Raw genomic sequence first — 24,252 nt, forward strand, 5'->3', positions numbered from 1 at the left:
TAATTGTCATACTATATCAGATAATTCTACCTAGTTGATATTAAAGATCAGCTTTTATAATAGGAACGATATACAATTCTAATATTTGTACTAGGTTAGCTATTTTTAATTACAAAAATAAATTGTATCTTGGCATATGTCAAGATATGCATATGCATATGCAGCACATATGCCTTATTTGTAATTGTTTTCCATGTAATTCTTTATTATTAATTATCTATTACTCTACATATATGCATTGCTTTTCCATTTCACCTTTATCTCTCTGAACCCTTTTCCTTTTCCTCTCTTTACCCCCTCTCTTTTTCTTAATCCTTAAGTATACTGTAGGTCTCATGGAAACTAGAAGCACACCCAAGTAAAAATTTGCAGAACACACACACACACACACACACACACACACACACACACACACTTACTCTTTTTTAAAAAAAAAAAAATTACATTTAGATTTTACTAGTTAGGTTTTCTTGGTTTCCCAAGGAAAGAAAAGAAATAGTTTATGTTTGAAATAAAAGTTGCAGACAGTTCAGGAAAAGCTTACAGTGAATGTTCTTTTTGGTAATCACTATTATTATTTTAAAATAGGTCTATAAGTGTTTAATAATTTTTATTAGAAACTCAAAATATTTAGGTTAAGAAATTGAAAATTTGAATATGATTTGAATACTACAACAAATTTTTCTTCGCCAGGTCAAACAGTCCAGGAGGAAGCCAATGCAAGTCAAGACTCCTCGTGCCTTGCCCACCATGGAAGCTCACCAAGTGATTAAAGCAAACGCGCTGTTCCTGCTGTCCCTGAGCAGCGCCGCAGAGCCAAGCATTCTGTGTTACCATCCTGCAAAGCCATTTCAGTCTCAGCTTCCCAGCGTGAAGGAGGGCATTTCTGAAGATCTTCCTGTTAAAATGCCTTGTCTCTACTTGCAGACATTAGCTAGGTAATATAACTTGGTGGTTGGTTTTCTTTTTTTTTTAATCACTTGGGATTAATAGCCATTGTTGATTAATATCCTGCTCTGAATACCCACACTGCATTATCTATTGTATACAATAAAGAGACCACCAGGAATTTATTTTCGGAATTGCCTTGACCAACATACGACTGGTAGGGTACACACTTTATGGTAGTAAGTATTTAAAAAAAAAAAAAATGTACGTACTATATCAATTTGTATTATCAATACAAAATATGTCTTAGGAAATACGACTTTAGCTGTCTTTTACTTTTTGGTAAGCTGACTTCAGTCTGTTACCAGTTGGGAATGTTAAAGTGGAAAGAAACAATTTGCTCTCAAAATCTTTCATTGTTTACATTATTCATTCTGTTAGCATTTAAATGTTAGTTAGCTGGGTATCAGCTTTGTGCTAGACTTTGAAGACACCAAGATGAATGTAATAAAATCCTGACTCCCGTGTGCTCACACTCTGTGGAAAGACAGACCTACATGTAAAGAAAACATTCAAAATATTTTGTGAGGAGTACTATAATAGAAGTATGAAGAGATGCTGTTAGAGCATAAAAGAGGGAGACTACCTGAATCTTCCCAAGGAGATCGGGAAAGGTCTCCCAGAGGATCTGACACTGTAGCTGTCTTAAAAGATAAATAGAAATCCATCAAGTAGGTGATGGAGGACAGCGACTCCTCAGAGTAAAACACATGTGTGAAGACACACATGAAATAGCATTACACATTTAAGGAATCAGAGGCTGGTTAAAGCATTGGCCACTAGGAGAAACAGATGAAATACCCTAGAAGTGGTTACCTAAGACCAGGTAATATGGGGCTGTGTAGCCCATACTAAAGTTGGATTTTATCCCATGAACAAGAAGAACAGTTAAGGAATATCAAACAGGGAAATATATGAACTTATTTGCAGTTAGACTATCACTCTGCTTCAAACATGGAAACTTCATAAAGGGCATGACTGAAGGTGGAGAGAAGCCTGTTGTATACCATTTCCTATATTGGACTTGAGTTGTATGACCTATACTTCCATACATCATATCCTGACATTGTAAATGGCCTTTCATATACGAGGTTCGGGTTTTTTTTCAACAGCTGATGAATGAAGATTTCTACAAATTGCCTACAGGAATGGCTTGCTAACCAACAGTTCCATTTTTGGCAGTGTTGCCCTCTCCATAGCAAAATTATACCGGGGTGTTTTTTGTTTTTTTTTTTAATTTTGTAATTACTATTTTAACAAAATGAATGAAAAACAAAATGAGGATGTGAGACTTGAGCTTCAGTCAGACCACTTAGTAGACTAGGTCAACAACTCGTTCCAGTTTGAAAAGGAAAGAACCAAATTGTAAAACATGTAAAAAACCAAAAATGCCATTTTACCATAATTATGGATTTTATATTTTTAGCCCTCTGGGAAATGGACACCCACAACCCACCCCCACCCCCCGATGTAACATTTCTTGGGTCTAATTTTTCTCAAATTTGACTCTTACATATCTTCCTACCAAAAACGTGACTGACTGTATTTCAGTAGCCCATTCAAGAAACATGAGCCTGAACCAAGGCAACGATGATGGAGTCAGCAGAGAGGAAGCCTAGTAATCATAGGCATGAATGACTGGTCACAGTTGAGCACTAGGCCTACCACAGTACCAAGGTACTTTGGCCTAGGCACCTGGATAGTTAGTTGGTGGGATCATTCATCAAGATACCAGAGGTTGGAAAGTTCTCAAAAGGAAAGAAAATGAGTTCAATTTTGGATTTGACCTGTTTGTGGCACCTAGAATATATATGTGTGAAATTGTCCGACTTTTATTTCCTCCTACTTATATCTATAATTATTTTAATACTTTACCCTTATAGAATTACATGTGCTACTTTTCTTTTATGAAAGAGATTAAAAATGAAAAATATCTATGGTGCCATCATACTTGAAGTTACTGAGTTTAATTTAATGCAGGCATCATCACGAAAACTTTGTGGGCTATCAAGATGACAACCTGTTCCAGGATGAAATGAGATATCTACGTTCAACATCTGTACCTGCCCCATACATATCCGTAACACCTGATGCAAGTCCTAATGTGTTTGAAGAGCCAGAGAGCAATATGAAATCTATGCCACCAAGGTATTTCACTTCTCTCCTCTCTGTTGAATAGCCAGTGTTTTGGTGGTGGGAGAAAGACTGAACTAGAAAAGAATGCTTTAGAAGTTCTTTTATATATCTGTCCATCTCAAGAAAGACATTAAGTCAACTCTGCTAACTATTAGAGCAGTAAGAAAAAGCATACATACATGAATGAGGCATAGTCCTTGACAGCAGAGGCAGACTAGTTGGAGAGAAAAGATCAACTAAATGAAGTAAAAAGTTCCATTATATATTGTATCATGTAGTGCCGTAGTAAGTCAGACTAGAGAAAGGTCACTTTGAGGCAGTGCCTTTAGGTTTCACGGAAGAGGTAGCACCAAAAATAGATCTTGAACTTCCTGGATTATTGCATACAGTGTTTTCCTCCCCCTCACTTAGCTATGGTAGCATCAGTGTAAAGACCCTCCTGAAAACTGACTAGAAGCATCTAAATATAATGCAGAGGAAATTCGGGTACCACCGCAACTTTTTGGAGGAGGAACCATGTGATAAAAATGCAAGGATAGTCTCACAGTGTCAATTGAGAAGCTGATAAATTTAGTCAAAGATTTCCACTAACTGTATGAAGTTGGATTGTGTTAGCAATGATTATGGGGAAAAAAGATGGATAAAAGAAATACTTGATAGGAAAAATCAGCGTGGCTAACTGAAAAAGGATAAGTTTAGTATAGCATCAAGATATCAGGAATGAGTAATTGCAAACACATTATTGGAAAGGAAGACATTTGCTGAAGGAAGAAAGAATATGCTTATTAAGATATGCCACTGTGTTAATACTGTATGGTTGTGAATATAAACTAATATAGTGGATATTTTAATACACACAATAGAACTTATATATGCAAATGAATATATTTTCCGCTGAAAATACTTGTAATATTTCCCTCCAACTGTGTGGATTATTCATCAGAGGGTTTTTTTTAGCTGCTTTTGAAGTTTTCTCCAAAGAGTACAGTATAGCCTTTTATATCTATAAAGATAATAAAGTATCTCTAAAGGATATAGATTTTTTTTTAAGAGTTAGAAACCATTTTGAGACTAGTCTGATAAATGTGATTCGTTGGGTTATTATTACTCTTTAGGATCAAAATCAAGTGGCGTAAACTTCTAGGTAAAGACAATGAAATGAAGGTTCCATGTATCTTAGACTATCATAGAATATTCTGTGTATCGTAGAATATCATAGTCAAAGTAAATTCCTTTAGCATAGAAGCCCCTAGTATCATCACTAGTGTCACAGAAGAAAGTGGAAATCTAGGGAATCCTGTTTCCCAGAGCTCCATGCTGAAGCAAAGCAACAATCTAAGGTGCCAGGGAATGCTGCACAGAAATGGGATAAACATGCACTCAGTGGGATGGTTCCTGGTATAGAGGATGCAATAAAATCTCAAGTTATCTCTGGGAGAGAAAAAAAAATTGGTATCAAATAGTGTGGAAAAGGAAGTCTCGGGAAATCCACCGATACTTTATCAGAACAAACAGAAGACCTAGACAGATCTGCCCCCTTAAAATATTACCAAAAGTAAAATAGATAGTATATAATGAAAGTCAGATGAAGAACCCAATCTGAAAGAAAACTCTCTCAAGGAAAAAAAAGAACATTTCTGTAAGTACTCTAGTACCGAGAAACGTGATAATGACATAAGTTTAATGAAACAGTATGAGAATGAGATAAAAAGCAGAATGAGTAAAAAGGAGATATCACAGAGCTAAGAGGACAGACTGAAGACCAAATGAACGCCATTGTAAGACTAATAAATTAGAAAAGTTTAGAAGAGTAAATTGAATGATTGACATGAAGAAAAAGTTTGAGATAATCACAGTGAGTAAAAAGTAAAAGGACAAAGAAATTATAGCAGTTAGAATGAAGATAACAGGTATGGAAACCGGACAATTCAAATGGTATCTTTAAAGTAGAAAAACCAATCAATAAAATTGAAAATGTGTTGGGACGCCTGGGTGGCTCAGTCGGTTGAGTGTCCGACTTCAGCTCAGGTCATGATCTCACTGTCTGTGAGTTCAAGCCCCACATCAGGCTCTGTGCTGACAGCTCAGAGCCTGGAGCCTGCTTCAGATTCTGTGTCTCCCTCTCTCTCTGCCCCTCCCCTGCTCATGCTCTGTCTCTCTCTGTCTCAAAAATAAATAAAAACATTTAAAAAATTAAAAGAAAATGTATCTAAAGCTATAATATAAGAAAAAAATTTCCAAAATAATAAAGTATTGAATTTCCAGACTAAAAGGAAATTTTTATAGCAGGTAACTATGAGAAATAGCTTAGGTTGAAAAAAAATAGCTTAAGTTATTGAAATACGAAGAAAAAAAACACTAGAAGTTTTCAAGTAACTGAGCACAGAAAAAGAAGTCATCTTGTAAAAGGAAAAGTTAGACTGAATTTGGACTTCTGTATAACAACTTCAAATGGCAGGGCACCTGGGTAGCTCAGTTGATCAAGCATCTAACTCTTGATTATAGCTCAGGTCACGATCGCACCATTTGTGGGTCCGAGCCCTGCATTGGGCACTGCTCTGGCAGCACGAAGCCTGCTTGGGATTCTCCCTCTCCCTCGCTTTCTCTGTCCCTCCCCTTTCACACCCTCTCTGTCTCTCTTAAAATAAATAAATAAACTTAAAAACAAAAAGAAGTCATCTTGCAAAGGGAAAAGTTAGACTGAATTCAGACTTCTGTATAACAATTTTGAATGAAAAAAAAAGTGAAATAATGTCTCTTTCTTCAAAAGAAAGAAAATACTACCTTAAAAATTTTACCCAGTCAGTCAGACAAACTGAAATATAAAAGATCTTGGGAATCTTAGAACTAAATTGTGGATTAATCAAAGGAATCAAATGCATGTTCTAAAAAGCATGTTTAAAAGACTATATATACTTTACACATAAGGGTAATTTTCATAAAATCTTAAATAAAAGAAACTGATTCAAGTGTTTATATTCAGCCAGGTTGAGAAATTTTAAGCATATGGTAGTTTTTGAGCTATTCTTTTAAAACGTCTTGACCAACTCAAGCTGTTACAAAGTTGATGAATAATGACTCCATTAAATCAGTGGTTCTCAGTGAGGGGTAAGGGGGTGGTTTTTCCTCTCAGGTGACATCTGAGCATTTTTGCTTGTCATAACTGGGCTATTTCAACAGGCATCCTAGTGTGTAGAAGTCAAGAATGTTGCTAAACATCCTACAGTACACAAGACAGCCCTCCACAACAAGGAATTACCTGATGCAAAGTAGCCACCGTTGTTAATGGTCATCTTCACTTCCTTTTGGTTTTCTTGTGTTGCTTGAATTTTTTTTTTATAGGCATGATCATTTTTATAAGAACGAGTCGTTATTTTTTTAGGTTATATAACAATCCTTTTTTTTTTCCAAGTTGTTGGATAAACTTTCTCTGAAAGCATAATAAATGTCTTGAATCTTATAGTAACACCATTTATAAGGTGAATTAAAATTAACATATCCCTATTCTCTGGTCATTCTGGAAGCTGTTGGCCCAAGCTGACGTCCAGGCACATTTACCCCCATGGGTTATATACAGTATTTATAGCCTGTTCAAATGAGAGTGTACATACACTTAAAGAGGTGGTGAGTGAAGAAAACAGCCAGGGAGGGAGTTAGCTACTTCCTAGAAAATGTATAAGCTTTACTGAGGAACATAGGCATTCAAACCTGTCTTGAATGGGGGAAAAGAAACGCAGAACTCCCAGTAAGCACAAATGTCCCTGTTTGGAAAGAAGTAACAGGAAAAAGAATACATTGAAAACAATAGCTTGTAAATTTGTCTTAGGAGGTAAAGGAAGGTATTTCTTTTTTTTATAAAATGGCTCAGTAAAGGAAAATATATAACCATATTAGTAACTCTTCAAGAATTTTTTTTACACTTTAAACTGTATAATTTTCTTCAAGAATTTTTTAATGTTGCTATAGTAAATAGAAAAATTTTTAGTTTACTTAAACCTGAGTGAAAATCATTGAATTCTTCTAGAATGTCAGTATAACTGTATGCCAAAAATCCGTTTGTTACCTTTTGTTGAACTTAGTATGGCCATGCTGTTGAAAAGTCTTTGGGCACCACTTCCCAAGAATGAGAAACCTAATTGAGCACTCAAGTACAGAGAGAACATTGAACTGTTTCACTTTCCATTTTATTAGGTTTCTGTATGTACAGATCCATTTTCTTTCTACTCAGTGCTCTTACAAATATATCTGCCTGGTTTTCCTGAATATCATGACAGATAACTTCTACCACAATGTTGTGATTCTGAAAGGAGTTTAGCACATTCAATGCCTTTTCTTCTTTTTCATGTAAAAATGCAAAGTAGATTTAAGAAAACCAAAACTTTTAAGATGCAATTCTAAAATCAATCAAAATGTTAATGCTTTTGGAAAGATCAAATGGTGATTTAAAGAGAAATTGTCAAGTTGGCTTTGAATTTGTGTTTTTCCACATGAGAGGTAGGTTCATATATTTGACTACACTGTCATAAAGTGAATATAGTTTCACTTTATTCACTTTTTCTTCTGTTTTTACCTGTCATCATCTTCTGTCTACAGTTTGGAAACTAGTCCCATAACTGATACTGATCTTGCAAAGAGAACTGTCTTCCAAAGATCATACTCAGTTGTTGCTTCTGAATATGATAAACAACACTCCATTTTACCTGCACGAGTTAAAGCCATTCCTAGAAGAAGAGTTAACAGTGGAGACACTGGTAAGTATAAAGATAAAAAGGAAGATTCAGTGGTCCACATGATTTTGTTTGCAGGTATTTTTTAACATCTAGTTTTTGAAAGGAAATGGATTAGTTTTTTTAAGTTTATTTATTTTGAGAGAGAACATGCATGAGAGAAGAGAACGCATGAGAGGGGGAAGGGAACAGAGAAGGAGAGACAGAATCCCAAGCAGGCTCCATGCTACCAGCACAGAGCCCAATGCAGGGCTCTAACTCACAAACTGAGGTCGTGACCTGAGCCAAGATCAAGAGTCAACGTCAGACTTAACTGACTGAGCCACCCAGGCGCCCCAGAAATGGATTAATTTTAAATCGTGGTTGACGTTCCTTTTATGAAGCTATAATTGTGCCTCTCTAAGTTTTCAATTTGTTGAAAGACACACTTAGAGACCATCCAGTGATTGATTTTTCAAGAATAAATTGACCTTTAAAATCTTACTTGTTAATGTTGCTGTCATGAGCTATTCCACTAAGCTTCAGTGAACTAGTAGTTGCAGTGACTTACACTTTCACAGTTATATTCTCACTCCTAATAGAAGCTTATATATACCCCTTGCAGCTGCTTCCTCTCTGAGTAGATAATTTGGGGACATAAGTAGCTCTTAATCAGTAAAAAAGTTAGACAACCTGGACTAGTTGGTATCAACAGCTCCAAATCAGGGCTGCCTGATTCTGTGTCAAGAATAAAAAAAGAAACCCAAGAGAAAAGGATAACATGGTGATGATTTATCAGGTAGCCCACTTAACTAAAATGAAGATCTGGTCTAATATTTATAGACAGATGATTCTATGACTTCTGTAGATTCCATTTAGGGGGAAAAATACAGTTATCTTTTAGAGCATTTTAGAAAGCATGAACTTTAGATTCAGCCCTTGATTTAAAACTTAGCTCCACAATTTAATAGCTATATGATTTTATGAAAGTGATATATTTAATCCTACTCAGCCTCAGTAAAAATTGAGGTTATGATTTGTGTCACATGTGAAAACAAAACAAAAAGCTTCAAAGATTCTATAATGAATCAGCTAGATACTATTATCTTTAATAACATTGTAAATATGTTAATTGTATATATTGCCTATGAAAGTTATTTTTTCTTTTTTTTTTCCAATAAATAGAAGTTGGTTCTTCCCTCTTGAGACATCCATCTCCTGAGCTTTCCCGGCTAATCTCAGCCCACAGCTCTCTTTCCAAAGGAGAACGAAATTTCCAGTGGCCAGTTTTGGCTTTTGTTATACAACATCATGATCTAGAAGGTCTTGAAATAGCAATGAAACAGGCCCTAAGGAAATCTGCTTGCCGAGTTTTTGCTATGGAGGTATGAATACATTAAATGGGGTTATTGATTCCTTGACCATACAAATCATTTGATGATTCTATTTAATGATATTACTTTTCTACCCAACAGAAATTTCCAAAAATTAAGAGACATTAGCCAATCGAAAATATCAAATGTTCACATCAAAATTAAACTCTTATGTTCATGAATATAAATGAATTTAGAGATCCCCATCTTTAAGCACTGTAAAGAAATTTATTTCTGCACTGCTTTATTATTTGAAAGCTATGAATGTCTTTTTAAAAAGCTTTTGTAATGATGATGTCATTTCAGTTAGAAGAATCATGAAAAGGGATGAAAAGTAGAGCTTTTCAGTTATAAATTTAACCATAATAAATTTTCTGAGTCTATTCTCTGGAAATGACAGGATCGCTAGATGTTGTATTTTTATGTATAGTAAATCTTTTGTCTTTGTCATGGGCATTATAATAAATAACCTGCCACTTGATTAATGGGAACAATATAAATATATTTAAGTTAGTGATAGCTTGGTAGAGCTTGAAATAAAAGCTGTTTATCCAAAGTACAAGTTGGGGAAAAATGTGCTTCAGCAAATTAATATGAAGATGAAAGTTTGAAATAAAAAGTGGTTTGAAAAAATATTTCTGTATTACATTTTATAGATATTATTTTCCCTATTATGTTTTTAATCCAGACCAAAATTATTGACTATTTCAAGTTCATTGTGTTTTTAATGAAATGAAGGTCAGATGTTTTTAGTATCTTTCCTTGAAACACTTAGTGGAGATACTTTGTTTCTGAGTAAGGAGGGTTCTGCAGTTTTTAGTCCCACCTTTTTTTTTTTTATCTTTGACTCATTTAACCTTCATTTATTCAGGCTTTCAACTGGCTTCTGTGTAATGTCATCCAGACGACTTCTCTACATGATATTCTGTGGCATTTTGTGGCATCATTGACTCCTGCTCCAGTGGAACCAGAGGAAGAAGAGGATGAGGAAAATAAAACAAACAAAGAAAATGCAGAACAAGTAAGTGAGATTTTTGGGTTTTTCAAATTTGTCTGTATTTTTATAGAAGAGTAGGACCACCTTCAGATCCTATAATAATATGCATGAGTTCACACGCAGATTATATAAGCTAAAAGGCAAGAATAAAATTTCAGTGCTATCGAGCAACATAGTCGCTATACTTAGTGACTGATTCCTCCCTAAATACTCTTGTCATGAAGCAATGAACTGAAGGATGTATACTGTTATAGTACTGTATAAGACAGGTAAACAGGGCAACATTATTATAGAGAATATCTGTCTACAACATTGCTGTAAGTTGGCAGAGAGTGAAAGTGATACTCTGTAGGGACATGAAAGTTGTTATAGCTCTTAAGACGAAATTATTAATAGGGATGAAAATGGTTTCTACAAAAACCATTTTCTAAACATGTATGTATCTAAGCATATAGCCTTAAAAATATTAAGTAAAACTTGACAGAACTGCAAGGAAAAAGAGGGAAAAAAACATCCACAATTACAGTGTGAGATTGTTTCACACCTTTCACAACTAAATATTCCTGCATAACAGACCACCCTAAAACTCAGTGGATGAAAACAGTTTCCTATTGGCTGACATCTCTGTGGGTCAGCAGTTTGGGTGAGACTTAGTTCCTGCATACACGTTTAGAGTTACCCTGCTAGGAGACTGTGAGCACACTAAAATTGATACAGATACAGTATTCGTTTGGTGATTTTATTTATGAGTGACTGCATCACTTTTTCCCTAAAAGATAATACAAACATAATTAGTTAATCTGAATGTGTGTTTTGGGTATGCTTTGATTTTGGTTTTTTTGTTTACATTTCTGTTACATGACTGTCTTTATACATAACACTTTTAAGTATACATATTTTTTTGTGGGGAAAGTTCCTTCCAGCATACAGACTGATCAACCTGCTTTCAATTTCTGTCTTAGGAGAAAGACACCAGAGTATGCGAACATCCACTCTCAGATATAGTGATTGCGGGTGAAGCCGCTCATCCTTTACCACACACATTTCACCGCTTACTTCAAACTATCTCTGATCTTATGATGTCTCTCCCCAGTGGCAGTTCATTACAGCAAATGGCCCTAAGGTAATTGTATATCTCAGTATTCTGGGTATGTTGGAGAAGAGATTTTATGTAGTATTCAAAGCTCGAGATGCTCAAAAGGCCTTTTAAATACTAAGATACAAAGAAAGAATCTCTACATTATGTGAATGGTGCTTCCCTCATTACTGTCTTAATCTGGAATTTCCTCCTTGGCTCACACCTGTTTGCCTCTCTGTAAAACGAGGATAATACATTACTTAGTGCTCTAAATTACCCCAGTCTGTAACAGTTTTCCTCACTTTTGCCCCTCTTCTACCTCAAGTAACTTGTCTCAGTGCTACCCAAGAGTAGCAATCTTAACTGTCACAAAAGGGAGAAGGAGAATGAAATCTCAGAAACAGAAATCAAAATAGGGTTTTTGAATTGAAGAGAATTTTAAGAAAAGTGAAACCTCTGTTATATGTAAGGTAGCCTAAAACTACCTTGAGGAACATTACCTACTTTTAAGTCTGAGACTGCTGAGATTTTCACATTACTTCTACATTGTGAACCTTGTCATCAGATCTTCACACTGGACCTCACGTATAAAAAATGCTCCACTGGTTTTTATAAACTGTAGATTTTTGGAGTGAATTTTGGCTACCCACATCCCTAAAGACTGCTGGTAGAGGGGAGATTGTGTTTCCTCCTAAAAAGATTTTTGAAGTACAGGATGTGTTATATATCAGAGTATATGTAACTCTGATGAATTAGTATAGAATTGTAAGACTAATAAATTTGAGAGGCTTGTTTTGGTTGAAGTCACACTTGTCTGTCTGCAAGATTGATTTATTACCTTTTTTGCTTCTGTACCCTTGACGTTCATGTATCCAGTTTTTCTATATGTAGAATGAGTGAACTTTCCTTAGGTCTTACCCTATTCCAAAGAAATTACCTTTATTGTTCACAAAAAGGCGGTGATACTATTCCCTGATTTTTTTTCTATTTCTGTTTTTTCCCTAGAATATTAAGATTTTTTTTTTCAACGTTTATTTATTTTTGGGACAGAGAGAGACAGAGCATGAACGGGGGAGGGGCAGAGAGAGAGAGGGAGACACAGAATCGGAAACAGGCTCCAGGCTCTGAGCCATCAGCCCAGAGCCTGACGCGGGGCTCGAACTCACGGACCGCGAGATCGTGACCTGGCTGAAGTCGGACGCTTAACCGACTGCGCCACCCAGGCGCCCCTAGAATATTAAGATTTTAAAAATCTTAACTACAGAGTGCTTTCCTAGGAATTCCTTAGGAATTATTTAATACCTTGCTTATACCTTTTTAGGTGCTGGAGTCTGAAATTCAAGCAATCTGATCACCAGTTCCTCCATCAGAGTAATGTCTTTCATCACATTAACAATATTCTGTCAAAATCAGATGATGGAGACAGTGAAGAAAGTTTTAGCATCAGTATCCAGTCTGGCTTTGAAGCGATGAGTCAGGTCAGTCATTGAAAGTTGTCCTCTGTTACCCTGTTAATATTCAACGATGTATACAAGCAGAAACTGAAAGTCACTCATAAACAGTTTGATTCATTTCATTTCTTATCTCACATCTTTTGTTTTATTATCGTGAAAAATTTCCATTTCAGTGTTGTAATAATGTAAAACATGTAATAATGTGAAAACATTTGTTTCTGGTAGGAATTGTGCATAGTAATATGCTTAAAGGACTTAACCAGCATTGTTGACATAAAAACTTCAAGCCGACCTGCCATGATTGGCAGTTTGACAGATGGTTCTACGGAAACCTTTTGGGAATCAGGAGATGAGGATAAAAACAAAACTAAGAACATCACCATCAACTGTGTAAAAGGAATCAATGCCCGCTATGTATCTGTCCATGTGGATAATTCCCGAGATCTAGGGGTAAGAAAGAAAACTTAATTTGTGGCTCATTAGTTCTTTTCAGACCTTCAGTTACCATGCCCTATCCTTCTAAGTTTAGCAAAAAGATTTTCATGTGGAATTTCACTGACCAAACAGCATTTTTATACTTCCCAAGTAAATCTTACGTCTAAAAACAGATTAATAGGACTAGGGGCACTATGGAATACCAGTTCTAAAAAGAGGTGTGATTACAAATACGTCCTGGCTACAGCTAAGCAGAATAAATGTCTCCTCTGTAATTGCCTACCTCCATACCATTGTTTAAGCTATTCTCTTGGCCTGGAAGTCCTCCCCTTAAACTCTGCCTATCAGATTCTCCCAAAATCTCAGACCAGCAGAGAAATCCTCTCCCGGTACCTCTTCTATAAAAATTATTCTTTCCCTTCTCTACGTTCTTCTTTCTATTACTCTGATGGCACTGAATACACTTTGACTTATCATGTAATTAGCTTTCAATTTCTAGCCTTCACCCTTAGCTGTCTTGACGATGGTGGTGGGGTTTCTAGACTAACCTAAATGATCATAATTTGTGTTCTCCCTAGCACTAGCCTGTTCACATGTTTCAACTGAATTAAGCACTCCTTTACAAAAGGCACTAAATAATGGGAAAAGAGTCCTGTTTACTTGAGTGTTAAGAACCAAGAAGACACCAGCTGCCAGACTCACGTGCTTCTCCCCCCATTCCTGGGGAAGGATACTCCTTAGAGTTTTTTCCCTCAAAATGGATGTGGCTTGCTTCAGAGCCTGCTTCAGATTCTGTGTCTCCCTCTCTCTGCCCCTCCCCCATTCACTTTCTGTCTCTCTCTCTCTCTCTCTCTCAAAAATAAACATCAAAAAAAATTTTTAAGTAAAAACTTAAAAAAGAAAAAAGAATGGATGTGGCTTGCTAACAGATACAGTATTATAAATCCCCTCTGTTGCCAAGCTGCTCCTATCCCATTCACACATTTCCTTTCCCAGGAAGACAGAGTGATGGGGTTGGGTCTTGGGTAACCTCGATAGAATGCCAACCTGAGAAGCCCAGTCCGCAGTCAGAACACTCCTCACCATCTGCAGCCACCCCCAACTCCTGTCCATAAGTGCAGCTGCAGTGCTTCCGTGGCAGTGAATAAGAAGAAGGGGTGTAGCTAATATAAGCGTACCTCCTTTTCAGAGCCAAGAGTTTCAATTTGTACAACTACTTTATCTTACTAGAAAGTCAGGTGTAATAAATCAAAACATTTTTCTAGCTAGAACTTACTGTTCAGTACAAAGTTATCTTTGACTCATGGTATATTTTAAGCCAGGACATACTCTCCCTCAGAACAATGATTCCAATCAGTTTGACATTTTTCCCTTTTAGGGAAATAATCATAGCAATATTAATTTTAAAATCCCCAGTAGATAAGCTGACATGTGCTTTCCTTTTAAGAAACCTCCTCTAAGTTCTGTGTATCCTTGAGGCTTATGTACCTGTGTGTCCCCAGCCTGTCTACCACCAGTGCCTTATACATGGCAGTTGTTTGAATTGCATCGACCTAGAGCGCTTAAAGTATGCAATGCTCCAAGGAATTAATGTGTTAATCTGTTTCCTGATGTGCTTTGCATAAAGCTTATTCAACCTTAAGGTCTCTGGCTCTAGAACTAGCATGATCTTTTTGGTACCTAATGACACTGAACTTCTGTTTGACATTTATTTTGTTTGCTAATGCTCCTTCCCTAGTGTGTCAAGAGGACAGAACCGATCATTCTCATATGTCCTTCTCCAAGGCTGTAAGACAGTCTTGGTACATTGTGATAGTCAAGAGTGTTTGTTAGGGAGTGGAGACAAGAGTGAAAGCAGAGTTGTTGGAAAGTCTCATGATAGAGATAGAATTTAAATCTTTAGACTTTGGATAGAAAGAAGGAATGCCAAGCTTTTCTTTCAGAGCCCATGGAGACTGAAGGTAGAATTTGTGAGAACGAGACAAGACTGGAGTTGTAAGAATGTGGTTGCTTGAGGGGCAGGGGGACCACCTGGGTGGCCCAGTCAGTTAAGCATCTGACTTCGGCTTAGGTCATGATCTCACAGCTTGTGGGTTCAAGCCCCACATTGGGCTGTGTGCTGACAGCTCAGAGCCTGGAGGCTGCTTCAGATTCTGTGTCTCCCTCTCTCTCTTTGCCCCTCCCCCACTCATAGTCTGTCTCTCTCTCAAAAAAAAATAAATAAACATTAAAAAATTAAAAAAAAAAAAAGAATGTGGTTGGTTGGGCAGATGGAGTGAGATCAGTTAGGAAGAATCCATGACAGACATACAGAAGAGTTGATGTGATATCAGTAGGCTGGAAGAAATCATTATAAATTCAGTAGCAGAAATATGGAAGAATAATTGTTGTGCATTGTCTGTTTTAGAATAAAGTTACCTCAATGACCTTCTTAACTGGCAAAGCAGTAGAAGATTTGTGCAGAATAAAACAGGTAATTAAAATTTTGTCATTAAATGTTACCTAGGGAGAAATTCTTCTCAGCCTCCTCTGTTAAATTCTAATTTCGGCATGCTACCAAAGTATTCTAGGAACTCATCTGTTTACAAAACATTAAACCGACAAATAGTCCAGATACAGGAACATTTACAACCATCCTTGTGCTGATAGCCGATAGTGTCCTAAATGCTCTCCTGTCACAATCGATTATACTATACCTACAGTCCTCTACTCTGCCTCCTGCTCCCTTACAAAGAAAGATTCAGGGCACCTTAAAATGCATCACAAATCCCATTCACAATTAACACCTACACTTCAGGTTAAAATGTAGATTGTTGTCCTCTAGCCTGAAAATCTATCACAACAGTGCACCTAAATCCAGGCTGCAAGTCAATTTACAAATGAACTTTAGAAACAAGTTAGGTTGTATTTGGGCATTCTATATAAACTCACTTGTGTTAGTGAAATTTTATCAAAGCTGTTGTCCCATATATGTTGATTACTTGTTTTGTTTTTCAAATCATATTGAAAGAATAAATTGAAATTTTGGATTAAACAAATAATAAATTTTGCTTAAAAGGCTAAAAGAATTTGGGGAAACACTTCTGTTCAGTGAGATAGTATTTATGTTTAATGATTTTTCTAGAAAATTGACATTATCAATTAATTTTTTCATTTTATCAACTGAATAGAGTCAAAAACCATTTCATAGTGCATTGAAATTTAATCCTTGAAAAGTTACATTGTCAGTTAAATCAGGAATCACAAATATGCAGTTACATATTATATAATTTTTCTTCAGAAGCAGAACATATTAAGTAACTGCACATCAAATATGCTTATCTATCTTTAAAAAACAACAAAACATGGTTATCTTTAAATGGTGGTTAAATGTGAAGATGCACAAAACAGGACCTCGTGCTGATCTTGTATTTCTCCTCAGTCAGATTAGGGAAAGGACAGTCACATGAATTGTTTTAATGATTTTACTTAACATAACTTGTGCATGGAAAGTAATCAGACCTGTATTTTAATTCTCAGCTCCATGTCTGACTGAGAATCCTTCAACCTGGGTTAACCTCACTTTACTGAGAATCCTTCAACCTGGGTTAACCTCACTTCATCTGTATAATAGCTACTGTAGTATTCCTTATCCTCACCAGGCTTAAGTAAGATAGTCAGTGTGAAATAACACAGTAAACCTTAGTCTCCGTACAAGTCTTTGTTATTTGAGCTTGCAGTTATTAGCGCTAAGTCTAGGACCTTGGTAAGAGAGTGATATGGCTGTATCAGGTTTCTATCCCTTTTCTGTTTGCTAGGTTGATCTGGATTCTAGGCACATTGGTTGGGTAACAAGTGAACTTCCAGGAGGGGATAATCACATCATCAAGATTGAATTAAAGGGCCCAGAAAATACACTGAGAGTTCGACAAGTAAAAGTCCTGGGCTGGAAGGATGGCGAAAGCACAAAAATTGCTGGCCAGATTTCAGCCAGTGTGGCCCAGCAAAGGAACTGTGAAGCCGAGACTCTGCGAGTGTTCAGACTTATTACATCTCAAGTGAGTGTCCTCACTCCAGGTTCTAGCACACGATACACTGAAATCATATCTTCTGCAATGCTGATACCAAAGGGTAACAGAATGCTTTGTAAAGCTTGTTAGAGATGGCTGGCAAACATATGACCCATTTTCTCTTCTTCTCCTAGCCCTAAACTCCTATATTTCATTTTGCATTCATTAATTCTTAAAAGTAGTAGCGTATAACAAGAACAGCATAGTAATATTATAAAACCTGCAGTATTAGCTCATGCATCCTTTAGGTTTCACACTAGTAATTACTACCATTGATTCCTTCTCACATTCCTGTCTTTATCAGGTATTTGGAAAGCTCATATCTGGAGATGCTGAGCCTACACCAGAGCAAGAGGAAAAAGCACTATTGTCATCACCTGAAGGAGAGGAAAAAGTATACAATGTATTTATTTGTATTCTAAAAATATTTACTTCCATTTTTCATTTTCTTTTGTTAAGTGAAATATTCCATTTATTACTATGGATTTTAATGGATATGTGACATTAATTTCTATGAAGTTAATATTTTTTACTTTAATTAGGAGATGAAGAAACTATCAAAAGAAATCATCTGTTTATATATGATCTAGCTAGTACTGTGAGTAACAGCAAAACTTGGCTCTATACCTTGGGCTGTAGTGTCAAATGTTAGGATTTGTAAAATTAGCTTAGTCATTTACTGTACTGTGTATGATTAATTATCTTCTCTTTCCTCCATTTCCTCCATTTAATCTGTTCTTCATAGTCCAGTTAAAAAATACTGTCCTCTCCAGGAATCTTCTTTATGATTTCCCCCAAACAATATGCAGTTTTTCTTCTGCTAAACTTCATAGTAATTTCTAAGACTCTCTTCTTGATTTCTTTCATATGTTGATTTGCACACATATCTAACCTCTCCTACTGAATCATAGTTTCCTAAAGACCAAGTACATACCTGATTTGTCTTTGTGTCCATGGCATAAACACACATGCGTTCGGTACATTTTTACTGGAGGAACCTGTTCTTTATGTTCTTGAAATTTCTTTTTTTTTTTTTTGTGCTTTTTATTTTGAGAGAGAAAGATAGAACACGTGTGTGCGAGCAAGCGAGGGGACGGGCAGAGGGAGAAGAAGAATCCCAAGCAGTCTCTATGCTGTCAGCAAAGATCCCAACGCAGGGCTCAATCCCACTAACCATGAGATCATGACCTAAGCCAATATCAAGAGTCAGACACTTAGCCAACTGAGCCACCCAGGCACCCCTTGAAATTTTTTTAAAACTGCGGTTGCCTTTACTTATTTGGTCTACTCTAAAGCGCCCTGCCCTAAAGGAAAACCTCATCTATTTTCAAAAAGAGAGGTCAACCCTGACTGGTCTCGATATTCTTATATCTTTAGATGTTACAGATAATCACCTTGGCAGCCCTTTGAAAGATAATTTCAAGGACTTACCTGGTCTAGCCCTGAGCCTTCTGATATAGTAATGTCTAAGTCATCTATATCATTCAGTTTGGGTTCTGTAGAAAATAAGGTTTTATAAACTCTGGTTGTTTCTTTCAACATCCTTTGGAGATACCATTTGAATGACTACACGACTATGTGACTATTCATTAAATCAGCTGAATTTTAACAAAATGGCAATTTTGTACTAAATAATTGTGGTAATTGGTACCAAGCCCTCAGAAAGTTTGTGTCTGTTCTTAGATATGAAACGTTCACACACCCCAAAAAGAGAAATCAATAGGGATACTATATAGCATATAATCAATTTTTTATGTACATAAAAAAATTGCACATGTCATAGGTTTTTAGAGTATGTTGAAAGTATTGCACCCTGGAGTGGTCAGAGAAGGGTCTTGGTAGGTGCTGGATGTGAATTGGACCTAAAAGGGAATGGGTGAAAGTTAGATTGACAGAGGCGATGGGAGCAGACTCATTGAAGAGGCTGGTCTAATAGTAGGAGAGTATATGTTGGGATGCTAAGGTTGATGGGGAAAGTTAATGCTAGTGGTAAGATGCCCATGAAATAGCACAGTTGTTAAGAGAATCATTTTTTAAGTCAGGTGTTTGAAGTAAAATTTGCATACAGAAAACACTGATCCTTTTAAACTGTATTGTTCAATGACTTTTGACCAACATATAGAGCAGTAAAATCATCATCACAATGAAGTTTTAAGACACATCACTCAAAATTTCCCTCCTGGTCCTTTACAGTCTGTCCCCTCAACTCATGCATAGACCCTGGCAACCACTAAACTGTTTTCTGCCCGTGTAATGTTGCCTTTTCCCAGATGTCATATAAACGGAACCATATAGAATATAACCTTTCCATCAGCTTTCTTTCACTTGATATAATGATTCTGAGATTCATCCATGGAGGAGCATGTGTCAGTAGTTGTTTCTTTTGGTTGCTGAGAAGAATTCCATTGTTTGGAATTAGCAGTTTTTGTTTATCCTTTGACCTTATGATGGATATCTGGGTTGTTTCTTCTATTTGGCTATTATTAATTAAGCTGCTGTGAACATTTGTGTACAGATTTTTGTATGGGGACACTTTATTTCTCTTGGGTAGATACCTATAAGTAGGATTGATGGGTTGTATGGTAAGTGTATGTTTAACTTTATAAGAAACTGCTCAACTTTTTCCAAAGTGATTGAACCATTTTACATTTTTACTGGCAGTGTATGTATGAGATTTCCAATTGATCCACATTCTCAACAGTACTTGGTATTGTCACTCTTTTTAATTTTAGCCATTGCAGCAAATATGAAGTAGTATCTCATTGTGGTTTTAATATGAATTTCTCTGAGGATTAATAATGTTGAGTAAATTTCCAAGTGCTTATTTGCCATCTCCATACTTTATTAGTGAAGCATCTGTTCAAATCTTTTACTTATATTTTTTTATATCGGGCTATTTGTATTACTGGGTTGTAAGATTTTTTTATATATTGAGGATAAAGGCTCTTTAGCCAGTGTGTTTTCAAATATTTTCTCCTACTTGGTGGTTTATCTTTCATGAAACAGAAGCTTATAATTTTGATAAACTACAGTTTATCTGTTTTTTTCTTTTTTTTTTTTTTTTTTTAATGTTTATTTTTTGAGATGGAGTGCGAGCAGGGTAGGGGCAGAGAGAGAGGGAGACACAGAATCCGAAGCAGGCCTCAGACTCAGCTGTCAGCACAGAGCCTGATGCGGGGCTCGAACCTGAACTGTGAGATCATGACCTGAGCCAAAGTTGGATGCTTAACCGACTGAGCCACCCAGGCACCCCTGTTTTTTTCTTAATGACTTAGGATCTTTGTATCTTATCTAAAACTTAATGTCACAAAGATTTTCTTCTAGAAACCTTAGAGTTTTAATTCTTTTGTTTATAGCTATGTACCTTTTAAGTTAATTTTTCTCCATAAGGTGTGAGATAAGGGTTGAGTTTTATTCATTTTTGCCTGTAGGTACCCAGTTGTACCACCACCATTTGTTGAAAAGACTGTCCTTTATCAATAACAAATTCACCATAAACATGTAGGTCTATTTTTGTAGTCTCTACTCTTTTCCACTGATCTGTATATATATTCTTAAACCAACAGCAGACTGTCTTGATTACTGCAGCTTACAGAAAATCATGAAATCAGATTCCACCACAGTTCTGTTTTTAGTTATTTCGGCTATTCTTGTGCCTTTATATTTCCATATAAAGCTTAGAACCAACTTGGTAGTTTTTTCCCCTTCCGAAAAGTCAAAAACAAAAAACCAACCTGAAATGTTATTGGAATTGTACCAAATTGTTAGGTCAGTTGGGGAGAATGGATATCTTAGTAATACTGAGTCTTCCTATCCAGGGATGAACATGATATATTTCTCCATTTATCTAGATCTTCTTTAATTTTTGTCAGCAGTGCTTTTTGTAAGTTCAGTGTACAGGTCCTGGCCACTTCTTATTAAATTGATCCCTAAGGGCACACGCATGGCTCATCAGTTAAGCGTCTGACTCTTGGCTTCAGCACAAGTCACAAGCTCATGGTTTCATGAGTTCAGGCCCCTAGTTAGGCTCTGTGCTGGCAGCACGGAACCTGCTTGGGATTCTCTCTCTCCTTTTCTCTGTCTGCCTCTCCCCTACTCACACTATCTCTGTCTCTCTCAAAATAAACTTTAAAAGAAATGTTTTTAATAAATTGATCCCTAAATAATTATAATAATCCCTAAATAATAATTGTTTTTGATGCTACTGTAAATGGTATTCTTATTTCACTTTCCAGTTCATTTCTAGTATATAAAAATACAGTTGGCTTTTGTGTATTAAACTTCTGTGATCTTAAATTCCCTTGTTAGTTCTAGAAGCCTTTTTGTAGAATTTTTGGGATTCTCTTCATAGATAATCATGTTGTCTGCAAAGAAAGTTGGTTTTATTCTGCCTTTCCAGCCTATATGCCTTAAATTTCTTTTCTTGTGTTAGTGCAATGGCTAAGCCTTTCAGTACTATGTTGAATAAAAGTGGTGAAATCAGACATCTTTGCCTTTTCTGGATCTTACTAGGAAGGATTCAGTCTTTCACCATTAAGTATAATGTTAACTATAGATTTTTTGTAAATGCTCTGAGAATTTTTATCAGAATGGATATTCTTATGTATTTTTTTTCATTTTCTTATATTCATTAAAGATAATTGGTATATTGCTATGTATATTAGTGGTTATGTAATATTAGCCTAAACATAGTTTATTTTTCTTTAATAAAAAGGAAGATATTAACTAGGGGAGTGATAACTAAAAGGTACAGTGTTTCTTTTTGGGGTGATGAAAATGCTCTAAAATTAACTGTGGTGATGCTTGTACATATCTATGAATGTACTCTAAGCCATTGAATTGTACATTTTAAATGAGTGAATAGTAAAGTATGTTAACTATATCTCAAAGCTATTTAAAAAAAACCTACAAAAGAAATTTAAAAGTAAGGAGATAAAGTAACTATCTAAAAGGAATTCATTTGTTAATGTATAATCTAGCTAGTGTTTCAAGTAGCAAAAGAATTATTCTACCAGTGTGCTTTCTTTAATCGATATAGGGCTGTCTTCTTCTATTACTTCTTTCCATCTGTTTGCTTTATTTTTGATTTTTTTCTTTTTCTAGTTTCAAAGACTTGAGATCTTTCTTTTCTCATATAAGTAATGGTGCCATTTTCTTAGCCCTGCTCTAGTTGAGTGTCAGAAATTTTGGTGTGTTGCTTACAATATTTTCTCATTTCACTCAGCATTTCACTCAGTTCAAAATATTTTTTGATTTCCATTTTGATTTCTTCTTTGACCTCTGGATAATTTAGACATTTCTTGTTTAATTATAAATATTTGGGGATTTTTCTTGGGGGGTAACTTTCTATTACTAATTTCTAGTTTAATTCATTGTGGCCAGAGAATATACTTTGTATAATTTCAGGCCTTTTAAAATTGTGAAGATTTGAATTCTGACTCATATATTTTAGTGAATGTCCACATGCTCTTGAAAAGAACATGAACTCTGCTTTTCTTCTAATAGCAGTTCAACTTAATTGATAGTTTTGTTCAAGCTTTATTGAGAACTTTACTGATTTTTGTTAGTTTGCTCATTTACTTGTTCTTTTAAGTACAGGAAAAGTTTTGAAGTGTCCAGCTATATGGATTTGTCTATTTTGATTTTAGTTTACCTGGTTGCCAATCTCAGCTTCTGATGGGCACCAAAAAAATGTATGGTTTTGTAGATTATCAGCTTTTTCTCATTGTTAAGGTGGGAGTTACATTCTCATATAGCTATCTCTGTCCTAAGAAATGTGAAACTAAGAGTCATTTTTATTCTTAGAGGAGTGGCTTGCCTTACTTTTCTTACCTGTAAAATAGAAAATCAGACTTTATCTTATGGGCTTGTTGTGAAGATTAAATAAGAGTGTATGTATATCTGATAACTATACATCTGTATATCTGTAACTTAGAACAGTTCCATTTACGTAATAAGCACTATAAAATTTCAGCCTTTATTTTTCTTCTTTGTTTCTTTGATTACTGGTGGTGGTAGACTAGCCTAATTTAAGAAATACCATTATCATAGAGTTTTTTTAGGATATTTTCCTTTTAACTGAATGTCATTTTCTGAATTGTTCTTCTAACATCTGAATGTGGATTATCCACAGTTTAGAAATAGATCTAATCAAAGTGATGCAAAATGATAAATTAAAGAAGTTCATGAAAAGGTAGTATGCTTCTCTGAATTTCTTAAATTCAGAAATTTTGCTATTTTTGTAGTCACCTTAGCCAGTAGTGATTTCTTCAGATTTTATCCTTTGTCTTAGTGTTATAGACCTCAATTTAAAAACATATTCATTTTATAAAATAACCTTAATAGTTATTTATCAAGATACTTTAAGATGTCAAATATACAAATTTTATTCAAAGAGCCTGGGCTCCCCCCCCCCCCCCTTTTCTATGTAAAAGGCAACATCAGACGCTGACCTGAAAGAACATATGGTCGGAATCATATTCAGCAGGAGTAAGCTGACGAATTTACAAAAACAGGTTAGTAAATTGTCATTTCAGTTTTCATTTGTTTTTAGGGTATAAAGTATTTTCCAAAACTTACGGAGACTTTTTTTTGCTGACTCTTTTATAGTCCTGCAGAATGTGTCTGCCTTTAGTATATTGGCATACCTGCATCACTTTAAAGATTTTATGATTGTTAACTTTCTTACCTTGCTGCTCTTTGTTATTTCTCATTTTCAGGTAGATTGTTTCATTTTGGTGTCAAATATCCAGCTATATCAGATTTCATTTGTATTTTCTGTGTTCCTTTTCCCACTTTTCTTGTTTGTCAGTTGATTTTTTTTTTCTGAGCAATTACAGTGTTAACTAAATCATTGCTAATATTTTTAATTATAAGGAGATGAAGTAGTACTAGATTGTTCATATAATGTAGTACCTGGGTAACAAAAACTAGTCTTCCAAAAGTCTAATAAAATACCGGTTTTAAATTAGCCCATTATTTTAACTTTCAGCATCATTAAATCTTGCTTAAATAAATAAATTTATCTGTGCTTTATCTTTTTAACAGTGTTTCATTGAATCTTAAATGCTACCAGT

At 35.5% G+C, this 24,252-nt stretch overlaps 1 protein-coding gene across 15 annotated transcripts in view; it reads left to right on the forward strand.

Annotated features, from left to right (window-relative positions):
* MYCBP2 (MYC binding protein 2) overlaps positions 1–24,252 on the forward strand; it is a 290,879-nt gene that overhangs the window by 244,309 nt on the left and 22,318 nt on the right. For 13 of the 15 annotated variants that reach the window (XM_040487281.1, XM_040487286.1, XM_040487283.1 and 10 more), the window contains 12 exons: positions 694–938; positions 2,929–3,096; positions 7,678–7,835; positions 8,976–9,175; positions 10,035–10,184; positions 11,123–11,283; positions 12,560–12,716; positions 12,918–13,142; positions 15,535–15,600; positions 16,925–17,164; positions 17,481–17,579; positions 23,611–23,691. In XM_040487281.1, the coding sequence (XP_040343215.1) occupies positions 694–938; positions 2,929–3,096; positions 7,678–7,835; positions 8,976–9,175; positions 10,035–10,184; positions 11,123–11,283; positions 12,560–12,716; positions 12,918–13,142; positions 15,535–15,600; positions 16,925–17,164; positions 17,481–17,579; positions 23,611–23,691 (1,950 nt within the window). The remainder of the gene's footprint in view (positions 1–693; positions 939–2,928; positions 3,097–7,677; positions 7,836–8,975; positions 9,176–10,034; positions 10,185–11,122; positions 11,284–12,559; positions 12,717–12,917; positions 13,143–15,534; positions 15,601–16,924; positions 17,165–17,480; positions 17,580–23,610; positions 23,692–24,252) is intronic. The other 2 variants (XM_040487282.1, XM_040487296.1) reach the window with 1 other exon arrangement.

The sequence above is a fragment of the Herpailurus yagouaroundi genome, unplaced genomic scaffold (genome assembly GCF_014898765.1).
Source record: "Herpailurus yagouaroundi ecotype Mexico unplaced genomic scaffold, PumYag 164, whole genome shotgun sequence".
Lineage (NCBI taxonomy): Eukaryota > Metazoa > Chordata > Mammalia > Carnivora > Felidae > Herpailurus > Herpailurus yagouaroundi.